Raw genomic sequence first — 16694 nt, 5'->3', positions numbered from 1 at the left:
AATATATACTTACTTTATTTTCAACGTTGGTCAATAGAACTGTGTACTGTTTTGGTATTAAATGTTTATGGAATGTGAAGTGGTGTTCAAGTGAATTTTCCAGTTGCAGTTACAACGCATTTACAGATAATGGTTTATTCGTTGTATAATTTTGTTTATTTTGTAGTTTATTATTTATAGGCCATTAGGGCCGGATTTTATAATTGGAAAAAACTTATTATTTTTCGATTTAATTTGCTAATAGTTTTAATTAAGTTTGTGAATTGTGTATTAACGAAGTACTGTTCACAATTATATTATATAGTTTATATAGTGTTAATCATAATATTGAAACCGCACATTAGATTGGACAATTGAAAAATTATTTTATTTTTCATTTTGGTTTTATGAAAATTGAAATCAAGTAATTGTATTTAAATTTTAATATTTGTTATAATATTAGTAGTGTCATTGTAAAAGTAGTGTAAATCCAAATGTTTAAAATATTATACATATTTTGCTCAATGGAGTCACATTTAGTCATATCTTTCATTATAAAAATGAAGCAACTCCAATAAATGCAAAAATAAATAAAAGATAGAAAACACTGAATGAATACTAGATTTTTTTCCTGTACATTAATTTACAAAAAGCTTGTTATTTGAAAATTCAATTACAATGAGTTAAAAATTCACTTTTACAATGAACAACACACAATATACAGGTAGATGGTTAGAAAACATTTTTCATAGGTGTATATAATTTAACTAGAAATATTTTTTTTAAATAGTTTACAATTAATTGTTAAACTAAATAATGAATATAATTAAAGCAATTTTATGTAAAAAAAAAAAATAACTTCCTATTGGCTATAAAAAGTTTTAATAAATGTCCATAGGTATGCCTTAAAAAGTTTGCTTATGACTAATTTTCACTTAACTTAACTTTTATAACCAAGTTTTTGTTATTGTTGGTAATAATAGATGAAATCTATTTATATAATAGTTTCATCTATTCTGTGGTAATATAATAAAATTCTATGTGATCTGTATGTTGTTTCTTTTTAAAAAAAGAAATCCAAAATCTGATCATTCTATGAGGTGTAATGACTTTTCCTGTCAAGTCATTTTTACTACTAAAATGGCTATCTGTATAAAAAGTTTTAACTAATAAATAAATGTTGTGCTTAGACTAACGGCATATTAATCTGAAAGTAAGTTGATGTATTTAAAATGTTTGAAAACAAGTTTTTGTCAAATAATTCCTATATTTCGTTATTGTTAAGGGCCTTATAAGAACACTGGTTTTAATACTCTATCCATAAAATGTTTATACTCTAGCAGTCACATTAAGCCACCCATTACCACTAGTCTCCAATTATACATTATTAGCATTTTACCTCTACATAGTCAGTTTTGGCCATAAATATCTATAATATTAATGGCTAAGTTTGACTTCTTATAATTTTATATTATATTTAGTAAATTTATAATTTTATACTTTTATATAATAACAATATGTATATTAATAAATTTCTCTCTTTTTCAGAAATCACTGTTAGTTGGTCATGGAATCAAGACAATTTGTAAAATCCAGTGATGGAAAATCATATAAACGTAATGGTAACATTAAATCACAATATTACTCAAATAAAAAGCGCAGTAACCAGCCTAAACAATCGGGCACATATCATAACAGATCTTCTCAGAGCCACTCAACAGAAACGAATCCAACTAAAAACAGTACAGATAATGAAAAACCTAAAATAAAAAAAAGGTATTTTGGATTTAAACATCTCGAAGAACTCTCTGAAAAGGATCCATCTGAAATAGTAGTTGTGATGTGTAATAGTAGTAATGGATTTATGGATTTATTCCAATTAGATAAAGAACCAGATTGGCTCTTTTTGATAATGAAAGTCACTGCTAAAATTTGTTCTACCGAGTTTGAATACAACAAACAAGCTATGTTAATAAAAATAATAAGTTCAAACTTTATTGACCATTTGAAAGCATATATATTGACTACTCCTACCGATAAAAATCGTAACCGAATTAAAAATATTAATAATTTTTTTAGTAACTGTTTAACAGTATTTCAATCTATCACTAAACTATTTCCAAAAACAGCGGTTGAGCGTTTAAAAGATTTAGTTTTAAGTTCTAACATAGCTTTAAGTGGTATAAATAATTTCTGTCCAGATGTTAAAATAAATGAAATTATTTTAAGTGAAATGGCTGATCTTTTTAAGAAACTTTCAGAAATCAGGCTCACCAAAGAGGTTGAAAAAGAAGAAAAGTTAGTTTTTGAAAATATTGCTCAGTTTACGCTTCCTCCAGAAAATTTTCGTGAGTTAACTGTTTATCCTTCGCCAATTGACCTAGAAGATGAAAATCCATTTTTACGGCCTAATATCTTAAAAGGAGTGTACCAAGATGTAGAACATTATTTAGATGTTCAATTTCGTCTTTTACGTGAAGATTTTATTGGTCCTCTTCGAGAAGGTATACAATTTTATAAAGAAAATATAAGGGATAAGAAGTCCAATGAAACTAGAAAAAGAATTTATAATATACGCGTTTATCAGAATGTTGAGTTTGTAGATAATGGAAAATTTGTCCAAGATAAATCAGGATTTATACTGAACTTCAATAAAAACAAAAAATTGAGAGTTAATTGGGAAATGACTAAAAGGTTCATGTATGGATCATTATTGGTGTTTACATCTGATGACTTCAAGACATTTTTTTTAGGCACTGTTTTAGAACGTAAAAAAGAATTACTACAAGAAGGAAAATTAGTTGTTGAGTTGTTAGATGAAGGAAGACCAGAACACTTTGTAAATTTAACAATGGTGGAAAGTGAAGTGTTTTTTGAACCATATAGGGTTACTATGGAAGTTTTAAAGAAGATTACAAGTGATAATTTCCCTATGGAGCAGTATATTATTTCAGCTAATCAAATTATTGGTTATCCTCTTTACATTGATAGCCTGCCAATGAATTACTATAAAATTGGTAATTTACAGCAGTTTGATATTTTAGATAATAACCTTTGGCCTTCTATGGAACAACTAGGACTAGATGAAATGCAATATAACGCATTTAAAGCAGCATTGCAAAATGAATTTGTTGTTATACAGGGACCACCTGGCACAGGAAAGACGTTCATTGGACTGAAGATCATGAGAACGCTAATTGAAAATTTATACACTGAGTACACAACTTCTTATAAAAAATTACCGTTTAAACTCGGTAAACCAATACTAGTTGTTTGTTACACAAACCATGCGTTAGATCAGTTTATGGAAGGCATACTGGAATTCACTAAACATGTCGTACGGGTTGGTGGACAATCCAAATCGGAATTGATGCAACAGTATAGTTTAATTAATGTGACTAGAATGCATAGAAGAACACTAGATGTTTCTAAAGGGCTTCGAAGTTTAAATAATGAATTAAAAGGTGTTATGCATGATATAAATTATTATCGTAGTTGCAGTGAATGTTTATCCAGTTATGAAGGTATTTTAGACTTAACTTTGTTAAAAAATGGTATGCCGAAGATTTATCACAACTTTTTCCAGACATCTTTAGATCTTTTGTCTTGGCTTTTTAAAGACTTTACTTATTTTAATACAGATCCAATTTTATATTTAAAGGAAATTGTTCAAACTGACGCTGATTTATCAACTACTTGCAAAGTGTTACATATTAACAATTTAAGTGGTAATGTTGATGAATTAACTCAGGAGGATAATGAAGAAGATATGCAATATGAAGCTGATGATCCAGACTTAATAGTTTCAATGGTTCAAAAAAATATGGTTATTCATTCTCTCACCGTAAAACAAGTTGAAGAAGCTTGTCGATATTTTAAATCAATAGCTGAAGAACTGCAAACAGAAGTCAATAAAAATGTTTACAAAGGAACTAAGAAGGAAACTTTACAAGCCAAATTAGATGCCAAGAGAGAAATTTTAGATGCTAAATTAAAATTTGAAATTTTTGAACGTATACTAAACTATTTTACTGAAATGTTGAGTTTAGTTCATTGTAATATTCAGGTGCCAAAACTGATAAAAGATTTAAAAAAATTAAATATAGCAGATCGATGGTTATTATATTTTAGTTGGGTTGAAAATAGTAAAAGAATGTTTGGTCCAAAAATTATAGAATATGAGAAGTATTATTCATCATTACACAAACGGTATACTGAATTAAAAGAAATGGAGAACATAGAAATTTTAAATAAAATGCATGTTGTTGCAATGACAACCACGGGCGCAGCAAAACATAGAATACTGCTTGAAGGATTGCAATCACCAATTGGTAACAATTAATATAACAATATAATTTATTCCTGTTATATATTATTTGTAAATTCTTCCATTCTAGTTGTTATTGAAGAGGCAGCTGAAGTTCTAGAAGCCCATATAGTTGCATCTTTAACTCGTCACTGCGAACACTTGATTTTAATTGGTATATATTATTCTTTATAATAATTATTTTTAACATGTTAACGACTATGTGCACCACAGAGGTACACAGGCTGTTTCTCCACAGACCATGTGACCGTATGTGACTCACGAATGTATAATAAATACAAGCAGTAATACCCTGGTCCAGGGGTAAAGTTTCAAAATTGACCCCTTGTCGTTAACGTGTTAATATGATGATTAATGTTTTAGTAAAGCTGTTTTATGTTATTTGGTCAATAACTTTTTTTGTTTTATATAGGTGATCATAAACAATTACGTCCTAGTAATGCTGTCTACAAATTGGCAAAAAATTATAATTTTGATATTTCATTGTTTGAACGTATGGTTAATAACGGTGTACCATGCTATACACTTGGGGAACAACACAGAATGAGGCCTGAAATATCATCTTTGATCACACCATCAATTTATTCCAATTTAAGAAACCATATTTCAGTTTACAATAGAGATCATATTTTAGGAGTTACTAAAGATTTATTTTTCGTCAATCATAATGTTTTTGAAAAAGAAGTATGCGTAATTTTACTTTACCATTGTTAGAACTACTAATTCATAATTTAAAATTAATAATAGGTTGAAGAAATATCGAGTAAGAGTAATGAACACGAAGCTAACTTTCTAATTATGTTGGCAAGACACTTGATTTTGCAAGACTATAAAACTGATCAAGTGACTATTTTAACAACATATAGTGGTCAACTGTTTAAGCTTCGTGCAGTAAGTTTTGCTTTAATAATAATGTCGTGACATTTTATACTACATTACTACACAAAAAAATTGTTTTTCGTTTTTTTTACAGTTACAAAAGTTACATCCAATTTTAAATGGTGTAAAAATCAAAGTTGTTGATAATTATCAAGGAGAAGAGAGTGATATAATATTGCTCTCATTGGTGCGAAGTAATCAACAAGGCAATGTAGGATTTTTAAAAACTGAAAACAGGATATGCGTTGCTTTATCAAGAGCAAAGTATGGGTTGTATATAATTGGTAACATGCAGAATTTGCGCGATTCAGGCGAACTCTGGAAAAAAATTGAAAAAACTTTGGTCGATCAGGGTTCATATGGTATTTTTACATTTTTTATATTTTTTCTTAGCTGTTGTAATAACTTGTAAACAATAAACCAAAATAACTTGTAATAAATACATTTTTTTTTGCATATTAGGTAATGAGTTGACTTTGGAATGCTCTGTACACAGATATATGTATACAAAGGTGTCAAAAAGTGATGATTTTATGCCGATTATTGAAGGAGGTTGTACCAGGCTATGTATGACACTTTTGAAATGTGGTCATGAATGTTCGAGTATATGTCACCCATATGACAGAAAACATGAAATCATGAAATGTAAAGAACCATGTTCCAGGTGAAATAATTTATTAAGTGATGAACATGACGCTTGTTTTAAGTCCGTTTTAAAGGCAATTAATTGTAAACAATTTTTTCCTAGGAGCTGTGATTTAAACCACCCATGTAAGAAAAAATGTTATGAAGACTGTGGAGAATGTCTTGAATTGACTTTAAAAGAATTGCCATGTAGGCATAGAACATTACTTCCATGTTCCACTGATGTTGAAACACACAAGTGTCAAGAAAAAGTCAGTAAATTGGTTTATGGTTCTGTATTAAATTATTTATTGTATAAATGATTTTTAAATCACAGGTTTCAATCAAATTTGATGTTTGTGGTCACGAAATAAAAAAAAAATGTCATATAAAAGATCCAAAATGCACATTTCCATGTTACGACCGTTTGGAATGTGGACATTCATGTACACGTAAATGTCATAAAAATGACGATCCTAATCATGAACTAGTATGTTAATTCTTCCATTTTTATATAACACAAAAATAATGGTGATTATGTTTTATTTGCAGTATGACTGCCAGAAAAACTGTGAAAAAATGAATAAGAACTGTGAACAAAATCATAAATGTAAAATGTTATGTTATCAAGAGTGTTCCACCTGTACAATAAAGGTAAAAAAGATTTTACCATGTGGCCATGTTCAAAATGATATACCCTGCAGAGACGATGTCAATAAGGTACAGTGTTGTCAACCGTGTAAACGCAAGTTGAAATGTGATCATAAATGTAAATCAAAATGTTTTGAAGAATGCAGCCTATGCGAAGAAATTGTTAGTATCAAAAAGTTGTACTGTTATTACAAATAATTATAACCTGCCCAGTTCATTTTGGGTTTGTTTGCTCATAACGTTTTCATGTAAATGTAATAGGCGAACAGGGTCAAGATTAACTGGACGGTTCTTAATATATCATTAAAAATTTATGTTTGTTTGTTAGGTATCAAAAGTAATACCCGATTGTGGACATCAAGTAAGATTGAAATGTAAAACTGTTGCTGAGCGTTCACACTGCACTGAAAAATGTACTCGAAAACTACCATGTGGACATAATTGTCAAAGTCTGTGTAAAGAATATTGTAATCCTGATAATTGCAAATATATAGTACTTAATGGGTTCAAAAATCTTGCTTGCCATCACAACAAAGCTTGGGTTTTTTGCTGTGACAGAAATAAAGGTAATAATCATTTTAAATAGCTGCCTGTTAATGAAGAAATTATATCTTTATTTAAATAAAACTAGTACGTGAGGGAAAAATTTTAATTAATTTAAGTTTTTTTGTCAAGATTTTTCATTTTTAGTAATAATTTTGTCACTTTTACCTCGTGAATACAACTTTTGACAAAACCTATGATTTTTTTTTAAATTCGATTTATATTTATTATTACAAAATAAAATTATAAATACATTTTACTACATTCATTTCTTTCTCATATAGGGATATGAGGAAACGTTTTCGGATTAACATAATATGACTAATTTTATTTGTTCTTATTTGGCTTTTAAAATTTATCTTAGAGCGCAGGTTTTTTAAATTGTTAAAAAGTGATATTTCATTGATTTTGAAGATAGTGTCATTACTGTTAGTGATTATTAAGTGCACTCTTTTCATGTAAATAATTTTTAAAAAATCATATTGAAAAATGTGTTGTGTGTTTATAGAATTTAGTCCAGATAGCGAGTATCTTCTTGAAAAATGTCTAGAACCCTGTACAGAAATACTAAATTGCGATGATATTTGTACTGGCAATTGTGGCCAATGTAAACAAGGTCGTTTGCATATACCATGTAAAGCAAAATGTAACAAAGTAAACGTTTGTAATCATACGTATGTGCTCTTAATACATATTTCAACTTAATAATTATTTAATATATAAAAATTAAAAGAAACAATATTTCTACTTTTAAGATGTGACTATCCATGCAAAGTCATATGTCCACCGTGTAATAGGAGTTGTTCCTTTTCTTGCGTTCACTCAATATGCAAACGTTCCTGTGGTTTACCATGTGTTATTTGTGAGGTAAAATTCTATACAAATTTAATTTCATTTGGTTGTTTTATTTTGTAATAAATTAATTTTAATTAGGAACCTTGTAAATGGAAATGTGAACATTTACAATGTACAAAAAAATGTGGCGAAATATGCAATCGCCTACCTTGTTATTTTCCTTGTCAAGTCAAATTGAAGTGCGGACATGCATGTATTGGATTTTGTGGTGAACCTTGTCCTCCACTTTGCCGTATATGTGATGAAGAAAAAGTCACTGAAATAATATTTGGAAATGAAGATGATCCAGATGCAAGGTAATATTTTACATGCCACAATAAAACTTTATTTAAAGCAAAAATTAATAATTTATTAAATATTTATTTAACAAAATATTAAATATAATGAATAAGTCAAAGAAATTTGTAAGTATATGTAAATATTATGTTTCAGATTTATTTATTTAGAAGATTGTGAACATTCTATTGAATCAGATGCTTTGGAACAATGGATAAATCAAAGTGATGAAGAAATATCAATGAAACAGTGTCCACTATGTAAAACACCTATTTTGAAAACACAAAGATTTATGAATCAAATTAAGCAGATTTATCAAGATATTGCGAAAATTAAAAATAAACGTTTTGGTGATGATAAGGATAAAGAAATTGAAGAAAAAAAGAATGATCTCATTGAGTGTTTAAAATCAATAGATAATAAATTTGATTCTATGATAATTGGTGATAGTAACGGAAAAGTTAAAAAACTTTGGAACCAAGTGGTTAAACCTGTAGTTGGAAAAAAAGGAAAATTCAAATTTTTTCTATCTTTAAATGACATTGAATCTCTTAATTTTACTCTAAAATTATTTGATTCTTTATCTAAATATAAAGAACGTATAGAAAACTTAAATAACCAAGATTTAAAAACAAAAATCACTGATCATTTTATTTGGTTGCTAACTGTTTGTTTTAAAGATGCTCGACGTTTATCTACCCAACAAAAGTTAGATCTTAATTTGGAAATGGTTCGCACTGCAAGACTGATGAGCTTGAATGAGGTACTTGATAATCCCAAGTATAGGTCCTGTATCAACTTGCCAACGTCATTATCGAAAAAAATTCAAGCATTAGTCAATGATATAAAAATAAAAGTGACTTCTTGTAATAGATACAGTTATACAATTGACAAATCGGTGCAAGTATTATTTGATTACTTAGAGGAAAATATGAAAGGTTTAGCAGTTGTTTCAGATGAAGAAAGAAAAATGATACATGAAGCTATGGCACAAAGTTTTTATGGAGGAGCAAGAGCACAAGGGCATTGGATGAAATGCAGAAATGGGCATATTTATTGTATTACAGAGTGTGGAGGTGCTATGGAAAAATCCAAATGCCCTGTATGTGGTGTTGTAATTGGTGGCCAGAACCATCAGTATGTTGAAGGAACTACTGTAGCCTCCGAAATGGATGGTGCAAGACATTTAGCTTGGAGTCAAGGAAACAATATGGCAAATTATGAACATTTTTTCTAACTGATAAAATTCATTGTTCTTAATTAAAGTAAAGTTTTATATTTTTTTAAATTATTCTTGTTAATTAAATTGTTTATGAAACATTAAAAAAGTGACGTAAAAGTTTTTTTTTAAATCTATTAGTTATTTAATTTTGACAAACAGTTTTAGTGTACCTAACATGAATTTTAATATGCCTTGATGGCTGTCAGTTAATATTCAAGAGTATTAGGTTAGAAATCATAATAGGTTCATAAATAAAAACATATTAAACATTGAAAACATATTTTTAGGATCTAAAATTTAATGACCGAAATTATGGGCTTATTAAAAAAAAAAATTGAAGACATTTCTTAAAGCCGTGCACCATAAGTTATAACCTAATCATAGTACAAAAATAGAATTTTCTATATAATCATTGCTATTATCTGATTGACTTATTATCTATTTTAATTATACTTTAATTAAATACTTAAACATAAATATATTTCTTAAAACATATAAACCAACACAAAAAAAAGGATTAATTTTTTAACAAGTGACATATACAACATTTAACAGTAATTTATTTATTTCTTTAATAAAATATTAGAATTTTATACGGTTTTATTTTGTTCATATCGTAACTTAGTCCATATACCACAGCACATTTTTACAAGTCGCTCATCAACAACCAAGTGAGATTTAACAAACAAATATTGTTTTTTAATAATTCTCCTGGCAGTTTTAAATTGACCACGCTGCATAAGACTAATTGCAACATAAAGTTGACATCGAGCTGCAATTAATGGATCACCAATCTTTATTGCAATTTGTAACTGCTGCAAAGATATTTTCCCAGCCACAATTGCCTATAATAAAAATTATGAACATTGTTATAATAATGTTGGTAAATATTGTTATAAATATAAATTTTAAAATAATTATTTCATAAAAAATTTTTTTTTTTTTTTTTAAATATATGTTGGTAAATAATGATCACATATAAAGATACTAGAAAAAAAACCAAGATTATACAATAGAGAATAAAATAATAACATCTCAGTTTAAAAACCTATAGAAATGTTTAATTAAAATTAGGTTGTGTTACTATATAAGAGTTTACATTTAAGTGGTATAGCAGAACAAAATAAAAAAACAATTGCTATTATTTTGATTATTTAGATAATTCAGAGAGAAAATAAATTTAGCCACATACGTTGCTACTGTAAAAGTTAGGGTAGGCAGTATTGTCAAATATGTATCTAGGTATGGAACAAAGAAAAGTTCTTAAATGATTAACATGGGAGAATGCCTAAAAGACTGTAATGACTGAAGAATTAAGTCATAAAAGTGGAGAATTTTTTTAAGCAGATAGGGTACCTTATTATTTTTATAAAATTTATTTTTAAAATCCTTAAGCTGATTTGAACAAAAAAAGTATTAAATTGAATGGTCAATTACTATTGATTTAAGGAACCAACCACTATATTCATTTAAACCTTTAGGGAATGTTAATGATCATCAGTATTAAATGGCTCACTAATGAAAAAGCTAAACTGCCAACAAAATAAAAATGTTTCTTACGCATTGTTCTGTCTTATCACCTAATGATGAAAACGCTCCACCAAGAGTTGAAAGCCATGCCATTATATCTTCTAGTTCTCTGTATTCTAAATTGGTTTTTTCATACATTTCACACCTAGAACCAAAATAAATTATGTATCATTTTTTAATAATTGTATGTACATAGTTTTTAATTATTTTAAATAATTACCATGTATATTGTAATCGATATTTTTGGGGTTCTATTAGATTGATGTCTTGTACGCTGACTGTTATGTTGTTGTTATCCATTGATGTAATTATACTCATTTTTCTCATCAATGATCGTCTTAGGTCAATAGAACTTTCCAGAGACTTGATAACACATTCTAGACAGTTGCTGTCCATATCCATTGGCTGACTATCGTTGGGCACCATTAGTTGTAATGCACGTAGTTCAACCGATTCTCTAAGAGGCAACTGGTCGACACTAGTATACAGTACATAGTCCTGGCTACGTTTTACAATAAACAGACAGTCCCAAAGTTCTTCGCAAGCGAATACCCGAAAGCAACAAATTTTCATTAGGACGGTAATATATGTTGAACATGGACTACAGAGCAAGTCTTAAGAGTTGGAAAGTAGAAATTCCAAATCTTTGGAATTCTATTGTATTGAATGCAGCTACCTTAGTATCTTTATTGTTATTATTTGAAAATAACCAATTTACTTTAACTTGGGATAGTGATAAAACGAGCACGTTATCAGCAAACGAACAGTGTAACCAACATTAAAAATAGTCAAATTACGTGTACACCACTATGGTATCACTGTACATTTTTGTCAAGTAGAAGTCTGTCCACTGTTGTCTACAGTTAGCGCTCCACAGTATTCGCACAAGCTTTACAAGACTGTTTACTATATTTTACTGTGTAGTGTGTACAATACACATTATTATATTATTAATGTAAAATGTTTATCATAATACAATCCAACTACTCTCTGCTTGTTTAATTTTGTTTTCACAGTTTCATTCATTTAGTTGTTATTTATTAAAATAATTACATTGACAGTTAAAAAGTACTTAATTATCCTTTTACAACTTTTTTTATTTTTGTATTACTCCATCTACCTATACCACTTATTATTATTGTATTGACTGTTAACGATTTCTTCATCAGTTAGGTAGGTAGTTAATTTTGATACAAGTCGAAACTGTGAATATCTTGTATATATAGCCATAATGGGGAAGCATAAGAACGCTATTAGTTCTGACGAGTCTTCAGAACTCAGCGATGATGTAAGTTTTATTTGTTTTTGTTGCTAAATTTACCTAATATAACTATGCTAACTATGTGTGCACCTATGTAGGATATAAGTATAGCAAAGAAGAAGAAACGTTCCAAGGTTTCACCCTCATCAAGTCGGAGTCATAAAAAGAAATCTAAAAAATCTAAAAAACCAATTTATGATTCTGATTCATCGTCATTGTCAGAAGGAGAAATAGCCGATGAAAAGCCTAAAAAGAAGCAAACATTTAAAAAACGCTCTAGTAAAATATATGAATCGGATGATTCTAATAATAGTAGCAATGAATCTGATACCAAAACTAAATCACACGACGTAGTAAATAATAAATGTAAGATCGTATTTTAGTCAAATAATAGTATATTATTATATACCTAATTATTTCCAATTTTTCATTTATTACCTACATTGTCATAATAATGTAGAACATTTTTTTTTAGTTAGTGATTCTTCAGACTCTGAAGAAGAATTTAATGATGGTTATGATGATGAATTAATGGGCGATGATGAGGATAGAGAACGTCTAGCTCAAATGACAGAAAAAGAACGAGAAACTGAAATTTTCAAACGCATTGAAGCCAGAGAAATAATGAAAACCAGGTATAAATTAAAATATTTTCCAAATTATTTGAAAATTTAATTTTGAGCTTTTTACAGATTTGAAATTGAAAAAAAACTTAAACGAGCAAAGAAAAAAGAGCAAAAATCATTAGAAAATAAAAGTTCTCTATCCAGTCGATCTGAAACTTCACATACATCAAGTTCTATGCCTCTTGACCTTAAAGATAGAGTGAAAGAACGGAAAAAAAATGTTGAAGAAAATCGAGGAAGAGGCGATAAAAAAGTAGCAATGAGTTTATTAAAAGCCCGGAGAGAAGAAAAAAGAGGGAGAGGTAAGTGTTTTTCCATAGATTGCAATTAAGACTAACTATAGTTATATTAGGTGTATACCTACCTCCATGGACCAGTACAAAGTTATTGTAAGATTATTATGAGTTTACGGTCAGTGGTGATTTGTACCATTTATACTATTTATATTATACATGTAAGCCATCTGTTCAAAACATCTTCAACAAATATGCATTCAGCTTATGGCAATTGTTTGAGTTGTCTGTATTTGAGCATGTCCAACATATTACTATAATTTAGAAATGGCAGATTGCGGTAGGCAACATCCAGCTACTGGCGGCATGTATTTATTGTTTGGTAAATAAAAGTAGGGGGAAGTTTTTACTTTAAAAAAAAGAGCGTACCCGGCATTTTTTTACTTCTAAAAAAACCACCTCTTATAAAAATGATTAAGGCTACGCTACCGATTTCTGATACTCAACCCCCCCCCTCAATTTAAGCACTGGAAATATGGAAATCGTGCAAAATAAGGTAAGGTCATTAGTAACACACAGCAACCTTCTTCTGCTTGCTCAATCAGTACTCTTCACTAACTGTTATTGTACATTAGGACACAATGCAGCTGACTTACTGTGTATAAGGGGGTCAGAAACATGCAATAACCTTTATGAATAATAATAATTAAATTCAGTAATTTTGCTCAAACTGTTTACACCTAAAACTATGGTAATGATTTGGGAATGCGGTGTTTTCCATTTTTTTCACACACTAGATCTGTGGTTAAAACATCTGTTTCTTTTTGGCTCAAATGTGTATTAACCGTTTTAAGTCACCTCTTTTTACAGGGGAGGTATTCAGTACCCTAATTAAAATACCAATTAACTTTTAAATTAACGGCATTACTTAAATTACATATTAATGATAAAGCTTTTAAAATTTGCTAAACAATTATAAAAAATGTTTCAAAACAAATTTAATAGACATGGTAGCCCAGACCTATTTAAGTGATAAACATTTCTGAAAGTTTTATATCCTTTGAATTGTATTTTTAACCTCAAACTGTTTTACTTAATAAGTAATAAAAAGATGATTAAAACAATAAGACCTATGTATCTAAAACTTGAAGTACCTATAGTTTCTGGTCAGTATTGTTTTGCAGACTTGAAAAAGTTAATTTTACAGTGTTTTAAAAAAAATAACAGTTTATCTAAGCTCTATCTATTTAAGCTATCTAAAATAAATTCATATTTAATATTGTTTTAAATTTTTTGTAGAAGAAGAAAAAGAAAAAGAAAAAAAAAAAGAAAAAGACAAAAAAGGTGACGATGATGATGAAGAGACTAGTGATAAGCAAGCTGATCAAAATCGAACAAAATTAAAAGCTTCAGATATTTATTCTGACGACAGTGCTTCATCTAGTGATTCAGATTCAAGTTCATCTGTCAAAAAAGATAGGCCATTTAGGGATAGCGATTCAGATACTAAGTAATATATATAATATTATATTATATTTACTTACATATATACATGGATTTTGATATTGTTGTGATTTTTTACTAATTAATACAATTATTTGTTAAAATTTTAGTGAAAAAAATGTTCAATATATTAGCAAACAAGAAGAACTCAATAAAATCAGATTGTCAAGGTTTAAAATGGAAAAGTAATTATTACAATTATTTTATTATTACCGATTTTTCAATTTTTTTTTTCAACTATAGGTTTGTACATCTACCTACTTTTAAAAAAACTGTTACTGGATGTTTTGTCCGTATTGGTATTGGTAATTACAACGGAGTGCCTGTTTATCGAGTAAGACTACTTATAATATATTTATAACTGCATGTCTTAAGCCTAGCATAAAAAAGTAACCATTTTTTTCTCTCTAAAGGTTGCTGAAATTTGTGATGTCTGTGAAACAGCTAAAGTTTACCAGCTTGGGAGTACTCGTACTAATAAAGGTTTAAAATTAAGGTATTGTCATGATTCATAATAAATTATTAAAGTATATATTATGGCTACAATAATAAGAAAATACATTTTGTTGTGTATAGGCACGGTACAAATGAAAAAGTATTTCGATTAGAATTCATTAGTAACCAAGAGTTCACAGAAAGTGAATTTACCAAGTGGAAAGAACTGTGTCATTTAAATGGAATAACATTACCTACCGTTGAAGACATCGAACGAAAAGTGAAAGACATCAAAGCAGCATTAGCGTACCAATTCAAAGAAGAAGATGTTGAAAAAGTAAAGTTGTACCACCACAAATTCACAGTAATTTATTTAACTATTAAATATTTTCAAATAAATCGGTCAGATTGTACGAGAGAAAGAACGTTTTAAAACTAATCCTCACAATTATGCAATGAAGAAGACCACATTGATGAAAGAGAGAGATGATGCTCAAGCTTTGTAAGCTATAATTTTTTATCTTATCTACTTTAAGATATATTTAAGTTTTAACATAATATGTTACGTATGTAATTGCTTTATTTTTCAGAGGTAAAGTGGAAGATGTTTCAAGAATAGAGCAACAGTTATCTGAACTAGAAGAACGAGCCAATCATTTAGACAAAATGAGGACAAGTACCATTTCTAGTATCAGTTATATAAACGACAGAAATCGTAAAAAAAATGTTGAAGAAGCAGAAAAAGCAATTTTGGTAAACTTAAGTTCGTCTGTATGTTATATGCAATAATGAGAAAATAATTGCATTTATAGGAAGAGCTAAAAGCTAATAAAGGAAAGAAAATCGATGATCCTTTTACGAGGCGAAGTACAAAACCTTGTATGAAATTCAGAGCTAAAGCTAATTCGCCAGATGGTTCTGAAGTTACAGAAGTGGATGGGCTGAAAAATAATAAATCTAGTGAAAACAAGGTTTGTATTAAAAATAAAAATCTGTTTTAGTTACAACTGATCATATTTTATAATTATAATTTTCAATGTTGATGTATACAGAATATTGATGGTAGCTCAAAAGGAGTGCTCGGTAATACAATGAAATGTGACGATCTCTACGCAGTTCATGATTTTGATATTGATCTAAATATACAATTGCCAATTTAGACAATTTATTATTATTTAAATTAATAACAGTGGTAAAATAAAAACCTTAATAATAAATTTGGATAATGAAATTGTATTCCTAGTTTTTTTTGTGCAACAGGCACAAATGTCATATGGTAAAAATTCATAAAAATTTTTAAAATGTTTTTTATGTAAAAATATTTAAGCAGTAAAATTATTTTGTTTCAATATTTTAACATATTAGACAATTATGACTTGTTTCCCATGTGTGAAACATCGTTGTGTATTATAAATTTTCTTGTGTATTAAAGTATAATATAGTAATAAAATTAAATAGTGTGTTTTTTAACGTCTATACCACCGTTTACCATCACTACTATTGCTAAGTATGATATTATTAACTTTTCAATCGTAACTCTGTATCCTATTTTAAAACAAAAATGATTGGTCTTTACTGTATATTGTACGCCTCGCATGATTGTTATATTTGCTGCAGCAATGTAACAGGAATTTAATATTAAAAACATAGGTATTACACCCTGCATCTGTAATATACACTCTCTTTTAACGTAATTTTATGTCTGACTAATAGCAGTTATTAAGTTATTACTTGTGTAAAAGTAAAAACA

The 16694-nt window shown here is 28.5% G+C and overlaps 3 protein-coding genes across 3 annotated transcripts; 2 read left to right on the top strand and 1 right to left on the bottom strand.

Annotated features, from left to right (window-relative positions):
• On the top strand, positions 1 to 9486 carry LOC126847152 (NFX1-type zinc finger-containing protein 1-like). Its single transcript, XM_050587247.1, has 15 exons — positions 1 to 403; positions 1528 to 4310; positions 4377 to 4460; positions 4719 to 4990; positions 5054 to 5197; positions 5280 to 5547; positions 5648 to 5849; positions 5934 to 6081; positions 6147 to 6299; positions 6362 to 6622; positions 6789 to 7026; positions 7512 to 7677; positions 7759 to 7870; positions 7937 to 8154; positions 8291 to 9486. Exons 2-15 carry the CDS (start codon positions 1547 to 1549, stop codon positions 9369 to 9371), a joined length of 6111 nt encoding a protein of 2036 aa, XP_050443204.1. The 5' UTR covers positions 1 to 403; positions 1528 to 1546; the 3' UTR covers positions 9372 to 9486.
• A 38-nt stretch (positions 9487 to 9524) lies between these two features.
• Positions 9525 to 11623, bottom strand: LOC126847154 (uncharacterized). The gene is made up of 3 exons (XM_050587249.1): positions 11107 to 11623; positions 10917 to 11031; positions 9525 to 10201 (listed from the first exon to the last, which is right to left on the bottom strand). The coding sequence occupies exons 1-3, from the start codon at positions 11457 to 11459 to the stop codon at positions 9947 to 9949; spliced, it is 723 nt and encodes a 240-aa protein (XP_050443206.1). The 5' UTR covers positions 11460 to 11623; the 3' UTR covers positions 9525 to 9946.
• Positions 11624 to 11753: 130 nt separating this feature from the next.
• On the top strand, positions 11754 to 16281 carry LOC126847153 (RNA polymerase-associated protein Rtf1). Its single transcript, XM_050587248.1, has 13 exons — positions 11754 to 12174; positions 12246 to 12513; positions 12623 to 12782; positions 12840 to 13075; positions 14306 to 14516; positions 14620 to 14694; positions 14753 to 14843; positions 14923 to 15005; positions 15086 to 15281; positions 15352 to 15446; positions 15535 to 15697; positions 15757 to 15915; positions 15997 to 16281. The coding sequence occupies exons 1-13, from the start codon at positions 12118 to 12120 to the stop codon at positions 16102 to 16104; spliced, it is 1902 nt and encodes a 633-aa protein (XP_050443205.1). The 5' UTR covers positions 11754 to 12117; the 3' UTR covers positions 16105 to 16281.
• Positions 16282 to 16694: the final 413 nt, after the last annotated feature.

Source organism: Adelges cooleyi, unplaced genomic scaffold, assembly GCF_023614345.1.
Source record: "Adelges cooleyi isolate 19-005CV unplaced genomic scaffold, UGA_ACOO_1.1 ACOO_flye_CR_arks_rails_tigmint_CR_PRNA_9, whole genome shotgun sequence".
In the NCBI taxonomy this organism is placed as follows: Eukaryota; Metazoa; Arthropoda; class Insecta; order Hemiptera; family Adelgidae; genus Adelges; species Adelges cooleyi.
The sequence above is the reverse complement of the archived record's forward strand: the minus strand, read 5'-3'. Positions and strand labels throughout refer to the sequence as shown.